Below are 18,393 nucleotides of genomic sequence, written 5' to 3'. Positions count from 1 at the left end.
AAAAGGCCCCATTCTTTGGCTTTCTCTTCCCATCGGGACCACGGGAGCACCAAAATTGGCCTTACCCTGTCTGGGGCCCAGTTGTTACTCGAAGCAACTCTGAAATGTTTATCCCTTCATGTTCAGTGGGATCTCAGTCCGTGGATCTACATGAGTTAAGGGACAATTGGTGCCCCGATCACTCAGACCCTCAGAAGGGGTCTTAGAGGAGGGAGTACTGTTGCGCCCGACATCAGCGGAGCCCGCGACAGGCCTTTCCTACTCAGCTTCGTGCCGCCATGTCGGGGCCGGGCCCTGGCTCCCTGGGTATGGAGATGGGGTACTTCAGGTGCAGCTCTCCTCTTCGCAGCCCTGCTGGTAGCTGGCATGCTTTGGAATGTGCTCCTCGCGTCCAGTCTCCTTAGGTGCGCCTATGTGCTTCTTTGCTTCATTTAAAGGGCAAGGGCTGCCGGCCCTCCATGATGATGTCATTGGTCTGGGCCTATTTAAGGCAAGCTCTGACAGAGCTTGCCTTGGCAACAGGTCTCCATGCTTCCTGTCATGTGCTTCATTGCTGTTTGTTCCAGTTCCTGTTCCAGTACCTGTTCCTGCTCCAGTACCTGTTCCAGCTGCCTATTCCTTCTACCCTTCAGATGGATCTCTCTGGCTTTGACCCTTGCTCAGACCTGACCTTGTCTCCATCCACCTGCCCTGACTTCTGCTTGAACCTGACCTTGTCTTCAGCCGCTTGCCCTGACCCTTGCTTGGACCTGGCCTTGTTTTAAGCTCCTGCCTAACTTGCAGTCTGGACATCCCAGTCTTTAACCACATTGTCTCTGCTTCAGTCTGTCCAGACTTTGGATCCTTTCTCTCCTGTTGGAACCCTGCACCTCCACTGCTTCTTGGCGCCCTGCCTTGGACACTCTCTCCGGGATCAACCACACGGAGGCCCACCTAAGTCCAGCCGGCCCAGGTACCCAAGGGCTCAACCTGCGGTAAACGAGGGCTGGTATTGGCGAAGCTCCAGTCGGCCTCCTCTTCCCGTTTGGCCTTGCCTCCCGACAGTGGAGACCCGTGGGGGGTTTCCCCCACGATTGGCGCCAACACCTCCTTGGGCCAAGGTTCCACCTCCGCAAAACTATATGTTTACTTTTTCTTCCCCGAACTACACATGCTCCCAGGAACTCTTTCTCTCAATGGGGCCGATGAAATAAGGTGAGCTGAAGCTGCTGCGGGTATGTGCATGGATGTACGCACGTTTGTACGCATATTTTCCCATGCAAAACCCTATACAGGGATGTAATAAGGGTTCTGTGCACGGGGGAAAAGCGAGTACGAACGAGCTTACAGACCCATGGTTTTTCCTGCGAGAATGCATAATAACAGCATGCAAAGGAGGTGATTAGCTTATCATAGGCAATGCAGGGAGCCGCACTAATGCTAGTGTGGGCTTTTTAATGAGGGTTTTTTACCGCCATGGTCAGGGCATGAGTTAAGTGGCAGCACCAAACTTGGGGGCCGATACAGCCAGTAGAGCAGTACTGCTTTTCCTGCTAATAGAAGGCCCACCATTACAGCTGCCATGCGGTTTGAATTATGATCCATGAAAATAAATTGCCATTTTTTCATTAACACACAGTTATTCATGTTCATAAACATAAATTGCAGTGACATACTTTTGCTGAAGAGGGAGACATGTTTGTGGCCAGAATTGTGATTAGCTAAGTGCCCAAACGAGTATATTAGCTAGGCACCTTTCTAAATGCCCAGTCATGCATATTTGTGAGCAACTAAGCTCCTAGCTCAGCACCCAAACGGCAAGGTAAGCTAGGCATCTTTCTGGGCGCCCTATTGAATAGATTTTTCTTCCAGAAACAGACCACGAATGGCCTGATAAGCGCCTGGATGGTCAGCTATCTCGGCTTCAGAATGGCCAGTTTAGCAATTCGCTTTTCATGGTGTCCGAGGTAGGCACTTCCTTGGGCGGACAGATCCACGGCCAGAAGAGTGGCAAGACTGTTTTGAATTAGCATCCATGAAAATATTTACCATGTTTTCTGCAGCCCAGATATTGAAAATATTAAAAATACTTTCCAGGGTCATACTTAATAGGGAGACCCATTCATTTGCTCGCTTTTATGCGCGGATTATTGACACGGGTTTTGAGCGCGGATGCGGCCTCTTATTACATAGACTCTTACCACACTTAGGTACGTGCATTTTTCTGTTTGTGTGTGGATTTCTGTGCGCAAATCGTTTGCATAATTTTTATTTTTTTTTACATCCTGTGGAAGCGGCAGCTTCAGCCACGCGCGGCGATCAAAACCCGCGCTCATAACAAGCACCTGTTTTGATGCGGGTCTTATTACATCGGTGCCAATATGGCTACAAAAACACACATTGTGGAACAACACACAGTTTTTTGGCCACATTGAGGCGTGCAATTTTCAGAAAGCCAATTAATACAGATAAAATGCTTTTAGCTGCGTAAATCACTTTGAAGATTGTCCTCAGGAATGTACTCATAAACAGCAAAGGTGGAATGCGAAGAAAAGAAAAGAGAGACTATGGATCAAAAGAAAGGACAGGCTGCAGTGAATTACTCACTCTGTGCAAACACATTTCCTTTACATGATGCATGCAACAGCCAATCATACCCACAAGACAGAATCAATAGTATGACACAGCAAGATTAGGCAACTCCGGTCCTGGAGTGCCACAAATAGATCCAAAACAAATAAGCAGAAGATATATTTCCATGCACTGCCTCCATTGTATGCAAATATGTCTCATGCATATTCATGACATATCCTAAAAAAAACAGACCTGTTTGTGGACTCCAGAATTGGAGTTGCCTATCCCTGTAATAGAGCATGCAAGGATGTTCAAACCAGTCCGGTATTCAAGATATCTCTAATGAATATGTATGAGATGTATTTGCATGTACCTCCTATGTATGCAAATATTTCTCATGTATATTCTTTAGGGATATTCTGAAAACCTGACTGGCTGGGGGGGGCTCAAAGATCAGTATAAACCACAGAAGTGCAAACACTGTTCGGGTAGCACATAACAGGCTAACTTGTGGACACAAACACATACACCTAAACCCACGAAAAAAGAGAAACCCACACCTGCCACACCTTTAGAACAGACAGATAAAGACAGCATTTGAAAAACAGCTTTAAATTAGACATAGAAAATGCCATGCCAGAAATGGTAACAAAAAAAACTCACAGATTGGGTATACAGCATCTTCTACACCAGTGATTCTCAACTGGTGTGTCCACAAGTACCAGCAGGTGTGTCGCGCAGTCCCACTGGCCTGGCTGCTCTTCTCTTGCTCTTCTTTCACCCCAGAAAGAAAGGCGGACATCCTTCTATTGCTGCCATTGCCACCTGGGCTGTCAGCACACTCAAGCCCGGATGGGAACAGCACCAGTATCAGTAGCAGCTGGCAACTGTATCATGGCCTTTTCTTCTTCACGCCCCCATGACACAGAAGAGGTTGTGATGTGTACTGAGGGCGTGGGAAGAAGAAAGGGTCATGTTGCATTCAAAAGCAGCGGCAGTGTTGGCCTAAGGAGCAGCGCAGATCTGGAGAAAAACAGAACATCAGCTAATGATTCACAATGGGAGAGAGCAGCATTAGTCCCCGCAGCTGATGGGATTCTTATTTGGACTATGGGGGCTGGAGGAGGAGGTTGCTGCAGCTCCCATTTGTGTTCCAAGCGAGTCGGGGTGAGATTGAGAGCGAGCCAGCATTAGTGTAAGTGAGAGAGTGAAAGAAGTAAAGTGTGTGACTGAGAGCTTGCTTGTGAGAGAGAGATCATGTGTGTGAGTGAGACAGAGAGAGCAGGTGTGTGATTGAGAGTGTGTGTGTAAGTGAGAGAGAGAGAGACTGGACAGAGAGGTGACTGGTGTGCATGTGAGGGGGAGAGAGAGAGAGAGACATCAAGGAGGTGAATATGTATGTGTGAGTGTGGGAGACTAGTCAGAGAGGAGATTGATGTGAGAGACAGAGAGAGTCAGGTCAGGGAGGTGACTTGTGTGTGTGAGAGTGAGAGACAGGTCAGGGAGGTGACTGTGTGTGAGAGAGAAAGACTGGTCAGAGAGGTGGCTGATGTGTGAGAGACAGAGAGTTGTTAGGGAGGTGACTGGTATGTATGTGAGACAGAGACTAGTCAGGGAGGTGACTGGTGTATGTGTGCAAGAGTGAGAGACTGGACAGGAAGATGACTGGTATGTGAGAGATAGAAACTGGTTGTGGGGGTGTGACTGTTGTGTGTGTGTTTGTGTAAGAGGCAAAGAGACTGGTCGTGGGTCCTAAGGAAGAGGATTGTGAGGACAGAGCTTCAGCAGCCACTACTGCTTCTGGAGTGTGCTACTGACCTGCAAGGAAAAGCAGTAGGAGAGTTGATAGGGTAAGTTAAGGTAGCTTTTAAGAACATAAGAACATAATAAATTGCCATGCTGGGTCAGACCAAGGGTCCATCAAGACCAGCATCCTGTTTCCAACAGAGGCCAAACCAGGCCACAAGAACCTGGCAATTACCCAAACACTAAGAAGATCCCATGCTACTGATACAATTAATAGCAGTGGCTATTCCTTAAGTAAACTTGATTAATAGCTGTTAATGGACTTCTCCTCCAAGAACTTATCCAAACCTTTTTTGAACCCAGCTACACTAACTGCACTAACCACATCCTCTGGCAACAAATTCCAGAGCTTTATTGTGCGTTGAGTGAAAAACAATTTTCTCTGATTAGTCTTAAATGTATTACTTGCTAACTTCATGGAATGCCCCCTAGTCCTTCTATTATTCGAAAGTGTAAATAACCGATTCATATCTACTCGTTCAAGACCTCTCATGGTCTTAAAGACCTCTATCATATTCCCCTTCAGTCATCTCTTCTCCAAGCTGAACAGCACTAACCTCTTCAGCCTTTCCTCATAGGGGAGCTGTTCCATCCCCTTTATCATTTTGGTTGCCCTTCTCTGTACCTTCTCCATCGCAACTATATCTTTTTTGAGATGCGGCGACCAGAATTGTACACGGTATTCAAGGTGCGGTCTCACCTTGGAGCGATATAGAGGCATTATGACATTTTCCATTTTATTAACCATTCCCTTCCTAATACTTCCTAACATTCTGTTTGCTTTTTTGACTGCTGCAGCAAACTGAGCCAACGATTTTAAAGTATTATCCACTATGATGCCTGGATCTTTTTCCTGGGTGGTAGTTCCTAATATGGAACCTAACATCATGTAACTACAGCAAGGGTTATTTTTCCCTATATGCAACACCTTGCACTTGTCCACATTACATTTCATCTGCCATTTGGATGCCCAATCTTCCAGTCTTGCAAGGTCCTCCTGTAATATATCACAATCCGCTTATGATTTAACTACTCTGAATAATTTTATATAATCCGCAAATTTGATAACCTCACTCGTCGTATTCCTTTCCAGATCATTTATATATATATTGAAAAGCACCGGTCCAAGTACAGATCCTGAGGCACTCCACTGTTTACCCTTTTCCACTGAGAAAATTGACCATTTAATCCTACTCTCTGTTTCCTGTCTTTTAACCAGTTTGTAATCCACGAAAGGACATCGCTTCCTATCCCATCACTTTTTAGTTTTCTTAGAAACCTCTCATGAGGGACTTTGTCAAACACCTTCTGAAAATCCAAATACACTACATCTACCCGTTCACCTTTATCCACATGTTTATTAACCCCTTCAAAAAAATGAAGCAGATTTGTTAGGCCAGACTTCCCTTGGGTAAATCCATGTTGACTGTGTTCCATTAAACCATGTCTTTCTATATGCTCTATGATTTTGATCTTTAGAATAGTTTTCACTATTTTTCCCAGCACTGAAGTCAGGCTCACTAGTCTATAGTTACCTGGATCCCCCCCTGGTGCCTTTTTTAAATATTGGAGTTATATTGGCCACCCTCCAGTCTTCAGGTACAATGGATGATTTTAATGATAGGTTACAGATTTTAACTAATAGATCAGAAATTTCATTTTTTATTTCCTTCAGTACCCTAGGATGCATATCATCCAGTCCAGGTGATTTGCCACTCTTTAGTTTGTCAATCTGGCCTACTACATCTTCCAGGTTCACAGTGATTTTGTTCAGTTCATCTGACTCATCAACCCTGAAAACCATCTCAGGAACTGGTATCTCCCCAATATCCTCATTAGAAAATTGTGATTTTAATTATTGGGTATTATGTAATGTCTACTGTTTGAAATATTTTATTAGTGTTTGGAACATTTTTAATGATTTTAATGATTTTTTTAATGATTGGATGTTATTCTGTCAGTTGCTTTGAAACATTTATTCTCTTCATTAGTATAGTTTTACAGTTATTATTTTATATTTCTTGAGGAATGTATAAATAGAAATGTGCAGCGAAAAACTGAACTAGAAACAGCAAGAAGCCAAACTCTGTATGCAGTGCAACAATGAAAAAACAAAAACATTAGCTTAATGGTCTCTTTATTCTGTATTTGGTCAGAGCCTACCTGTGTTCTGCATGTGTGACCCAGGTAAGGGTGTTCTGCAAGCTTGTAGTTTCTGTGTAGACATCTATAGCAGCTTGGCTTGTTCTGTTTTCCTAATAGGAGGTGTATTGGTGTTTAAGGCCTGGTTTAGTATTTGAAGTGTTGCCATTTCATAGGTTGTATTGTCACTGTGAGTGTGTTCCATAATACAGGTATAACTTTTATGGATTAGTTTGTGTGCATTATTGCAGATCCTGGGAGTGTGTTAGGTGCTATATTTCAGTTTCCATTTCTCCAGGTTTGCACTGCATGCAAAGTGGCTTTTTTGGGTTTCTATTCCAGTTTCTGTCTCTATATTTGTAATATGTGATCTTACTGTATTTGGTGAAGGCTGTTTTTGAGCGAGTGACCAAGGACGAGCACTCATAGAGCATACTTTCCCTTTGAAAATGCTTCATGAAAAATGCCCACAAGGTTTGTCCCTGCTTTTTTCTGCTGGAACTTTTTCAATATAAACAATATGCATAGGTTTGATAAGCCAACATTATTGTTGCCTTCTAGGTATATGCAGAGGCAAAACTTTCATTTTGTAGGTCACAATTATTTGGTTTGTTTCAGATGAAAACAAAAATGTGTTTATTTATCCTGTTTCCCATTAAAGACAATGAGGGATGCAATGCAGCCTATTTTGGGCTCTGAAATTGGGATTTCTTATGATTTCTAATGAAATTTGAGGGTAGACATCATCAGAAGTTTGAAGGGCACTGCAATGCATAGAGACTGTGTCAATGTGGCCTCAAAAGTAGTATGAATAGCCCACGAAACTGTAATTGGGCAAAATGGAACCAGCAGTGGCAGGAGTTCTCCAAGGCAAACTGAGAGCAGCAAAGCAGCCACTCCACAGTGGCAAAAACATTTCAAGGCTTCAAGTGAGAGGCAAAGGGCACCAACCAAATTAGTAAAAATTCCTAAGCAGGGAGAAGCCAGAAGAAATCTCTGGATGAATCCTGATGTAATTTCCATATGGCATCATTTGGAGAAGGGGGCTAGTAGTTTAGGCTTGTAGTTGGTCTTCCTCTTTGCTGTGATATAACCTCAGCCATGTCAGTATTATCTGCCTCTTCTACCTCCTCACTGGAGGCTAAGACACTATTGACTGGAGACCTAAAATTCTCTTCAGCGAGTAGCTATGCAATATTGTGTGATTCAGAGAATCTAGGACACAATCCTTCTGAAGCAGTTTTTTTGGAAATTCTGCATCCATTACCTAAGAAGCAATAATCATGGAGGAGAATATTGCTAGTTTTGGCTGTTGCTCTTCTGCAGTCCCTGTCCCTGCACCTGCTAATGCCAACTCATAGCTCTCCTTCCTTTTGCCCTTGCTCCAAAATAAGAGGTAGAGGAACAGGTGGCAGTGGCACATGCTGTTCCAATTATTATTTATTAATGGCTTCAGCTGGCTTCGTCTTCTGGCTTTCTGTAACTAAAATAGTATCTTTTAAGTTTAGGAGCAGGACTCCTTTTTTTACTTAATGCTACTACTGCTTGTACTTCTGACAGGATGGATTTGCTCTGCGGGAACACCCAATCCTCTGCCCCTGCCATTTAGTCTGTTATCATTCCCTTCTCTTCCTATTTGGTTGCAGTGGTATGATAGAATTGGAAGTGGCTACTGGGGTTTTTGATGTCACAATGTAGTTTATTGATGCACTGTACCTCTTATCAGTACAACTTATAATACTGACTGCCTGACTGTCACACACACTCAGTTAAGTTGATAGACTGAGTTCACTTCAGTGCTTAGCAAGCACTGCCAAGCAGAGTTAGCAGCTTGCCAGTGGAATAAACTCAGTCTTTATCATCTGGCTAGGAGTATCCCTCAAAATGTGTGTAAAAATAACTCTTTCACACACACACATAAAGGCTAATTTTAAAATGAGTGTATGGGCGAGCAAGCGGACATATGCTGGAATTTTAAATCATGTGCGTGCTTGCAAGCATATGATTTAAAATATTCCTACCATGCACAAATATGTTCCTAATTTTAAGCTGTTACTTCAGCAAATGTACTTTGCATATCTTCCTTAGCACTTTGTCAGCTTTAACATACATAGGTAAGTGGGTTTTATAACATGCTCGTGCGAAGAACATTCCCAGTTTTTTCAATTAGTCCACCAGTTTGCCCACTTAATCTCGAGGTCATCCAGACCCTTCTGGTTCTTCATCTTGCACTCCTCCCAGTAGGCCCAGATTCTTCACCCTGACAGATTAAGCCTAAAATGTGAATTCTACACCAGATTTAGACCTCATAAAGAGCAGCAGTAAATATATATGGCTAACAAGCTGCTGTGTGCTGAGGCCTCTACTTTTAAATTATGGATTTATGTGTGTAACTGTTGGCTCCACCCAGGAATGCCCATGCCCTGCCCCTTTCCCGCCCCTCATTTTTAGCTTGCGCAGGAGAATATTTGTGCATAATTAGCAGCTTTTAAAATTTGTCTTGTTCATGTGTGGCCCACACATTCACATATATAGGCCTTTTAGCACATGCAACGCTTTCAAAATTTGTCCCATAATGTATGTGTGTGCACTGCGAACTGGCTCTTTTTTCAGGCACAAAAAAAATGGTCAGAGAAGAAACTGGCGAGGCTTTTCTTCTGTTCTTTCTCAGCAGTCTGCTCTATAAGCAGGGCAATGTGCAGAGGCAGAAACAGACAATGGTGCTCATTGCTTCTATATCTCCACTGCTCTTCCCCAATGAATAGACAAAATGCAAGACTTCTGTCTCTCTCTCACACACCATGAGAGCACTGTGACTGCAGCAATGATTATAACCAAAAGCCAATGCCACCATTTCTCTCTCTCCTTATTTTCAGGAACCTTTTCTTTCACATAAGAGAGCTTGTAAAAAGACAATCCCTGTGAAATCAACAGAGAAAATGGAGATTTTTTGCACATGTTCACACCTTTAAGTGAGAGGATGATGTCAGTGTCACTTCATCCAGGTACCAGCTTTAGGCTAGTTAAAAATATGCTTCATCTTTATTGGTCCTCCATCCTGTCTACTTGCCTACTACACCCACCTCAATTCTGTTCAGACTACCACTTCAAAGGCATTGCTTGGTTGCTATAGTTATCTTCAGACAAAAAGTCCAAGTCTCACTGTAGCACTTTTACACGGGCCATAGACTTGAATGAGAAATAAATGAAACAAAACTTTTTCTTTATATTCATGGGTATTCTCCATTCATCTCAGGGGCCATGAATACAATAAAAATGGTCTTATTCATTGCATTTTACCTATTCATTTCAAACAAATGTACATCCCTATTGTCTCTCCCAACTTAACCCCAATTGTGGGAATGCCTCCAAACAACACAGGAAAACCTACACATGTAGAATAATGTATATAACTGTAGCTGTATTAAGTGGGAAGGTTTTATAAAGGTCGTCTCCATGGGTAAAAGGCCATTTTATCACGGAAATGGCATAGAAAGTTTTCCTCCCAGTATGCAGTGAAGCCACATGCGCACTGCTGCAAAAGAAATTGAAGGGGCCAAGACTGGTATAATAAAGTTGAAGTACTCTTTGCCATATTTTCCCAATAAAGAACAGCCTTTATAAAAGGGTAAAGGTCTTGCCTCAGTCACTCTTCTAGCTCCAGATACATATGTCAAGTCCTTTTTGTATCACAAAAAGAAAGATCAGCCAGCACACCAACCTCCATAGAATATTAATTTAATAAGAATCTCAACATAACAGTTGACATTTCAGATCTGTAAAGGTATGCTGGCTAAATCTGTGTTGTGTTAAATATGGAATAATGTGAATCAAATCTTCACAGCAATGTTTTTTTTTAAATTGTTTTCATTGATATTGTTGGTAGCCTAAATATCTTGAGCCCTTTTTGCATGTCAAGGTTGCTTACATGTCTTACTACATGTAGTAGAATCCCTGTACACAGCAGAAATGGTAGGTGAGAAGAAATTGAAACAATTCTATTTTTACTTTTCATTCATATTCATTTTGCTTCCTTGGATTTGTAAATAGAGTAACATAATAACATTGTAAATGTAAATGATGGCAGATAAAGACCAATTGGCCCACCTAGTCTGACCATTGTCTTCCTCTTCGATTCCCTAACACTTTGGATAGGTCAGGAAACTAACAAGCCTAGTATCTAGTGGGGAGGAGATCCTAGGCTTCACGACTCTAGCTCCTCAATTTACCCTTCCTGTGACTATTTCTGTGGACAACCATGAGTTTCCCACCCTGGTACTTGTTGACTCGGGCACGAGGGGGAACTTTATAATGAAAGCCCTCATTGACCACTTGCAGCTTCCCATAGTTGCCAGGAAGGCACTCCTTGTCATCTCCTTCATTCATGGTGAGCCACTCCCCAGCTGAATCATCTTGGTTACAGCACTTTTGTGCCTCCGCACCAGTGTCCTATATGTGGAGAACATAGTCTTCTATGTCATTGACAAGGCGGTACACCCCATTGTGTTGGGGGCTATCCTAGCTGCAACTTCACTCTCCTCATCTTTACTGGGGTTCACTACAGCTGATGAGCTGCAACTTCCATTGCCACAATTTGTGCCTGCAACACAGTGAACTGCTACCGTGCTTGCCCCTGCTTTCCCATTATGCCAAATATGCCAATGTGTTTTCCAAGAGGGAGGCAGAGACCTTGATTTCCCACAGAGTATACGACTGCACCATCGATCTACTACCTTACACTGAACTGTCTCGAGGGAAAGTATATCCCTTGTCAGCCCCAGAGACTAAAGCAATGTCAGAGTACATCAAGGAAAACCTTGACCATGGTTTCATTAGACCCTCCATGTCTTCTGCCAGAGCAGAGTTCTTCTTCATGTTCAAGAAAGATGGCTACTTGCACCCATGTATTGATTACTGAGGGCTGAATGCAATAATGAAGAAGGACTGATACCCTTTGTCGCTCATTTCCAAGCTTTTAGACTTTCTCCAGGGATCTAGAATATTTACAAAGCTGGACCTCTGTGCGGCCTACAAACCTAATTCGATCAAATATGGTGATGAATTAAAAACAGCATTCAATATGCTGGACAGGCACTATGAGTATCTGGTGATGCCCTTTGGGTTATGAAACACCCCCACGGTATTTCAGAAAATGATGAACAAAATCTTTAGAGACCTCTTGTACATCTGTGTCATTGTGTACCTCAATGATATTCTCATCTTCTCCAAGGACCTCATTTCCCATTGTCAGGATGTTTGCCTAGTCCTCCAGAGGCTGTGAGATAAAAAAGTATATGCAAAGCTGGAGAAATGCCTTTATGAGAAGGAGAGTCTTCCAGCAGAGGCTTCCATATGAATCCAGATATGGTCAAGTGCATCCAAAACTGGCCGCAACCCTCTGGTCTTCATGCCCTCCAAAGGTTCTTAGGCTTTGCTAACTACTACCAGCATTTCATTCCCAACTATTCCTGGATTGCGGCTTCACTCAGAGCGCTCACCTGAAAAGAAGCCAACACCAAAGCTTGGCCTTCTAAAGGGGTTACTGCCTTTTAAGAACTGAAGAAAATCTTCCTACAAGAACCATGCCTTCATCACCCTGATCCCGCATGTCCCTTTATCCTTGAAGTTGATGCCTCCTTGTTGGGGGTAGGAGCAGTTCTGTGTCAACACTCCGATACGGGGCTCCTTCACCCCTGCTCCTTCTTCCTGCGGAAATTCTCCCCCACGGAGTACAATTATGGAATTGGGGACAGAGTACTGTTGGCCATCAAACTTGCACTTGAGGAATGGTGCCAATGGCTCGAAGGCACTCAACACCTCATTACTATATACACTGATCACAAAAATTTAGAACATCATCATGCTGAACGACTGAATGCTCTCCAAGCCCAGAGGTCGCTGTTCTTTGCACGTTTTTTTGAACTGAGGTACAGGCTAGATACCAAGAACGTCCGAGTGGACGCCTTCTCCCAGTCCTTCCTGGAACAGGACATCCTGGATCTACCCAGGCACATTATTAATCCAGCTTGGATCCTTCTGGTCTCCTCCATGACTATTCCACCAGGCAATATGGTTGTTCCATGTAAACTCCAAGAGAAAACATTAAAGTAGTCCCACGATTCCCATGTTGCAGGTCACCCTGGATGGGCCCAAACTCTCACGCTGCTCCAGCAATACTACTGGTAGCCCCAAATGCAGAGAGATGTCCAGGCCTACATAGATTCCTGTCCCACCTGCACACAGCAGAAATCCTTAGTGGAATGACCCAAGGGAATGTTACAGGCATTAAAAGCCCCCAGGGAACTGATTTTGTGGTGGTCCTTCTCCTCTCTAATGATTGCACAGTTATTTGGGTCACAGTCAACTGGTTCTCAAAGATGACTCATTTTATCCCTCTTCACGGTGCCGGAATTGGCACCACATCTTCCTGCATGGCTTGCCCAAACATATTGTCTCAGATTGGGGCGCCCAGTTTACAGCCACTGGGCTGGCACTCCCTCTGTAAATACTTTAACAGCACCCTGAACTATATGATGGCATACCACCCCTAAGCTAATGGCCAGTCTGAGCGGACCAATCAGACACTGAAAGGCTTCCTCAGAGCCTACACGAATGATCACCAAGTTAACTAGGCTGTTCTTCTCCCATGGGCAGATTTTTCCCATAACTCCCATATCAGCTCTGCCATGGGGTCATTTCCTTTTCAAATTGTGAATGGAAGACAGCCCTCACCCCCGTTACTGATTCCATTGACCATCTCCTCATTTGCGGCTTAGTTGATCACTCAGGATCACTGGGAACTCTAGGTCTATTCTGAGGAGATGCTCCAGAAGGCAGCAGAGGGAGCCAAAAAGGCCATGGATACACACTGTATACCTGTGCCACAATTTAAGCCAGGTGACAAAGTCTGGTTTAGCATGCATCATATTCGACTCCAGATGCCCACCATGAGACTTGCCCCCTGTTACATCGGGCCCTTCCCAATCATTCACCAGGTGGGTCCAGTAACCTACCAGTTGAGCCTTCCAGCCTCCTTGGGAGTTCCTAATGTATTTCATGTTTCCCTTCTCAAGCCTCTAGTCCTCACATGACCCTCTAGGAGGTTTCCCAAACCTCGCTGAAGAAGACACTACTTACTGGGTGAAGGAAATCCTGTACCTCAGACGTCGAGCCAAGAGATTGGAATACCTTATATCATGGGAAAGGTACGGTCTGGAGGAGAATACTTGGGAGCCCTCCTCCAATATATTGGACAAAAACCTCCTGAAGGAATTTCATGCCTCACACTCCATGAAACCCAAACCCTTTAGGGGGGAGTTTAGAGGAGGTTGTACTGTTGTATTTGGCTGGTCATGGGATGGATCTGCGACCAACTGCTCTTATCTCCAGCCCTGTGGGTGGGATCCACCGGCATCAGGGAAGGCCCCCCAGAAAGAAACGTGGCAGGCTGCCACATCTGAACAGGCCCAATGCGCCGGCCTGAAGCGAGCGTGCACCAAACTCACTTCCATTTAAAGGGCCCACAGCAGGAAATCCCCCATAGCACCCTCTTATGATGTCAGGAGCAGCTCCCTATTTAAGACTTCCCCATCAGATGCTTGGCAATAGGTCATCTCCATTGGAGTAGCGGTTTATTTCTGAGTTCCTGGTTCCTGATCCTGAACCTTGCCTCTGTCTTCCTAGTTTTGCTGTGTGTCGTCTTGAGTTCCTGCGTCCTGTTCCTGGTCTCCCCACAAGTCTGGTCTTCTCCTGAATTCTTGTTTTTGTGGTCTGTCTTTCCTCGTCTGCCTTCAGCATCTTGCCTGCCCTGTTGTTCCTCTTCACCTTGCCCTTTGGATTGGATTCCTGGCTTTGAATTCAGTTTGTACTTGACGCTGCTTGACCTCCAATGCCATTCAACCACTGCCTGCTCTTCGACTTGTTTGAACTCTGCCTTCCCAGACCTTTGCCCGGACCACAACACTGCCTGGACTCCATTTGCCTCTGACCACAGCCTGCACCAGTCTCTGCTGCCTGCCACCTGCCCAGACCACTGCTTGTACTGACTCTGCTTCTCTCCTGCTGGCCTGTAACACTCTATACGATGGATCTACATCTTCTCACAGAGGCCCGCTCCTAGGTCCAGCCAGCCCTGACACTCTAGGGTTCAACCTAAGGGGAATGAAGGCTGGTATTGGTGAAGCTCCTGTTGGGCATCTGCTCCAGCCAGCTCCACCTGCCGATGGTGGGGACCTACAGGGCTCCTCCCTGTGGGTTGTGTCAACTCTACCTCAGCCTAAGGGTCCACTTTCACAACAATCACCTTTGGAATACAGGTACCAGGGATTATTCCAGAGGACTATGGAAACCCTAAGCCCATTTACTCACTGAAGTCATTTCCATTACCCATAAAATCCTAGAAGGGATTTTGCCAGTGATTAAGGTGCTACAGTCTAACAGAAAATATATGATTCATCTATCTAAGAGACTTAATCTCTTAGAGAATGCACTTTGTGTTGGACTGTCACTATTGACGACTTTTGTTTTCATTAAATGTATTTCTTTGTTGGAATACCAAATAAGAGTGATTATTTCAAACTGGTGCCACATTCCAAGCCTAATACCCTAGGAGAGAGTTCTCCCCCTCTGCCCCCACCCTTATAGTGACCCACTCATCAGTACAGGGACATGGTAGGGGGCTACACTTAAACCAATAGTAGTTCCTTCCGCCATGTTTTTTACCTAACTGTGAACCCTCTTTCTACCATTGCCCTCTATCTGTACATTCTCTTATATTACTGGCTTCTACTACCTTTGCCTATAGGATATTCCACGATTTGTCATCTTCCTCTTTGGTTCTTACCAAACCCATTCTGCTTGTGCATGCTGATGTTGGGATTATAATCTTGGTCACTCCATGCAGATTACCCCACCCTTCTTTTTTAATTTAATGTAAAAATCATATACACTACAATATCAGACCAATGTCTGAGGTTTCTAAATTATATACATAAAATCCTATACCATTTAGGAATACAAAATCTGACATATATCCACAAATTCTCAAGCATGCTGAACTTTAACATAAAAACAATAAAAAAAAGCTGTGCCCTTGTTAGAACTACAACTCTTACTTTGCTCTTAGTCATCAAATCTTGGGGTATCCCCACTTTTCCTCAATCCTTAGTCCTGAGCCATCAATACCATGGAAACTTTAACATAAAAACTGCAGCCCTAATTAAAAACAGTGGCTGTTACTATACCCCTAGCAATTAAATCTTACAGGAGTCTTTCTTGGAATCCTGATGTAGCCATACCACTGCTGTTAGGATTACAGCCATGGCTGCTTCATATAGATTACCTCTAGCCTTCTTGGAAGTCTAAGGTATCTGTACTATTGATGTTAGGATTGTAACAATAGCCATTCTGTACAGGTTACCTCTGAAGCTTCCTCCCTGCAACTTCAGATCACAACCTCTTTTCTCTGAATTTCCCTTTCTATGGAAAATATAAGGCAGACATTAATTTTAGTAAAAAGTGACTGGAGTGTTGCCTTTTCAATGTGCTTATATTAAACTGAGTCATACTGTAATATCTGTTTCAATGTAAGATAAAATGTCATCTTGGATATACAGAAATAACTTTAACATGATTGCATAGTTATATTGATATTGGCTTCTCGAACGTGTACAAATTACATTCAGATTGAAAAAGACTTTTCCTTCAATTGTGTGACATCTTAGCTTTTATAGCTCAAAACGCCTTAAGGCTACCTACCCTTATCTCACAAACTCTACTCTTGATCCCAGCGTACCATACTGTCTCATCACCTACCTATGAATTTCATTCACTGAACCACTCCAACCTTAATACAAGTATCATTTAAGTCCTTTGCCTGATTTTTCTCCAATCACCATCTATGACTGAGAAACCTATTACTTAAAGTTAATTTACCATTCATCTAGTACCAGTATTACTTCCAATTACTATGCTTAAGGATTTCTCTAATAATTATAATGCCTGTGGCACATTTCTTAATCATCTTCATCTGCTATGCCCGCCCTTCCATCATGGAAACTTCTACACCTCATCCTTTCCCCTCTATAAGATCCCCATATATTATCCATCTTACTCTGGCCTCATTTCATCAAACCTTTTCTAAATATTTTGCTCTTAGCCAAGTTCTGTCTCACATATTGGACCAGTCAGTCCCATAAAAACATTTTAAATAAGGGTCCGTACTGTACACATCTCAGTCTACCTGCAGTAACAGATCGTACTACGACTGGTCTCTCGCTGCCGGCCACAAACCCAAATCCATAGACGGGATCACGCTGGATTTTCACCTGTCGCAGAGCATCTGAAGACAGATGACCACATTCCATATCATCACAGCTCTCCTCCTGCATCACATGACTGGAAGTCAGCAGACCCAGAACATACACACACAAAAAAACAAACCAAAAACAATAAGCATAAAATGTAATAACTTGGTAAGAAAAATATAATAATAGATACATTGGAACATAACAATTCATAATAAGAAAAGAATGGTTACCAATTAAATTCATTGCATTTACTATTAAGTCAGAAATAGATATTCATTGGGTTAGTGAGCGGGGACCTGGATATTCAATGATACTTCGCCAAATAAGTCTGCTGCTGAGAGTTAAAGGTATCTGGATAACTTTAGGGCAGGTATTTTTCTGAGGAGACTTAGATGGCTAAATTTCTCCGGATAGCACTGAATATCCGTGCTTTCTGGCTAATTTTTAACCACGCCCCTCCTGAACTCCTCCATTACCTCCTCTTTTTATCTAGGCACATTTTGTATGGATAATGAATTTTCAGTGCTCAGCTTTTGTCCAGGTAACTCCAAAATTTACCCGTACAAGCCTCTGAATATCGACCTCTTAGGTCCTTTGAATGAGGCAAGCAGTATCGTCTTATACAGTGTGACTGTCACAAGAATTGTTTGATAGTTAACTGTAGCAGCATGCAGTGAAAGATTTTTTTGTTTTCATTTTGTTTGTAATTTACTTTATTTCATTTAAAACAAAATAAAAGGAAAAGACAAAACAAAACCAAAAAAGATTGTCAGTCCAGGTCCCTTTTCTCCTGTTTGCCTACCCATTCAGCCTGTGTAAAATAAGCTGATTTCAGCATCTCGCCAGCCCCCTCCTATCCTTGAGCCCCCTTCCTAAAGTCCATAAGCTGAGCTGGTACCAGGAGACCATGTTACCTGCTCCAGTTTGGCTCCAGTGTAACTCTGAAAATGATAACCTGGCTACTCTGGATAACCAGGGTAACTAATACAGTGTTTTCAGAGGTGCACTGGGGCCACGCTGAGCAAGTACTGGGGACATGCTTCTGGCTCAGCCTGGGGGCTTTAAGAGAAGGGATGGAGACTAGAGGCAGATTAGGGGTGGGAGAAGAGCTGGCTGGAAGCTGAAATCCAGTTTATGTTGCACAGGTTAGCTGGTGGAGGGTGGGGAGGGGGGATGAGTTGGAGGGGCCCAGACTGGCACCAATTTCTTTGGAAGGGCAGGTGGGAGAGGGCAGGCTGAAGCCTGGAGCAAGGAATGTTTTTCAAAAGAAGGGCATCTGAAATTACACAGGCCACATACCAAAATTTTGTTATGTGGTTTATGTTGCTTTGGATGCAAAAATGACATGAAAAATATTGTTGATAGTTTCAGGTCTTTTGGAAATGAAAGCACATACTTAGTTAACCAACAGTAATATCAGATCACAACTGGATACATCCCCGGATAAGATCAGATCAGAGGATCATGATCACATTTTTTTAAGTAAACTCCACCCTTCCTCACACACCCATCAATCTGTGATTATATTTACTGTGACTGCTACATTTGTAAAGAACTCCCATTTAAAGGCAAGAGGTCAGAACTG

The 18,393-nt window shown here is 43.5% G+C and overlaps 1 protein-coding gene across 3 annotated transcripts in view; it reads right to left on the bottom strand.

Annotated features, from left to right (window-relative positions):
* FRMPD3 (FERM and PDZ domain containing 3) overlaps positions 1-18,393 on the bottom strand; it is a 655,318-nt gene that overhangs the window by 154,158 nt on the left and 482,767 nt on the right. For 2 of the 3 annotated variants that reach the window (XM_029607356.1, XM_029607355.1), the window contains exon 6: positions 16,742-16,896. In XM_029607356.1, coding sequence (XP_029463216.1) covers positions 16,742-16,889 — 148 coding nt within the window. In that variant the 5' untranslated portion in view covers positions 16,890-16,896. The remainder of the gene's footprint in view (positions 1-16,741; positions 16,897-18,393) is intronic. The other variant, XM_029607357.1, reaches the window with a different exon arrangement.

This window comes from Rhinatrema bivittatum, chromosome 6 (genome assembly GCF_901001135.1).
Source record: "Rhinatrema bivittatum chromosome 6, aRhiBiv1.1, whole genome shotgun sequence".
Classification (NCBI taxonomy): Eukaryota; Metazoa; Chordata; class Amphibia; order Gymnophiona; family Rhinatrematidae; genus Rhinatrema; species Rhinatrema bivittatum.
The sequence above is the reverse complement of the archived record's forward strand: the minus strand, read 5'-3'. Positions and strand labels throughout refer to the sequence as shown.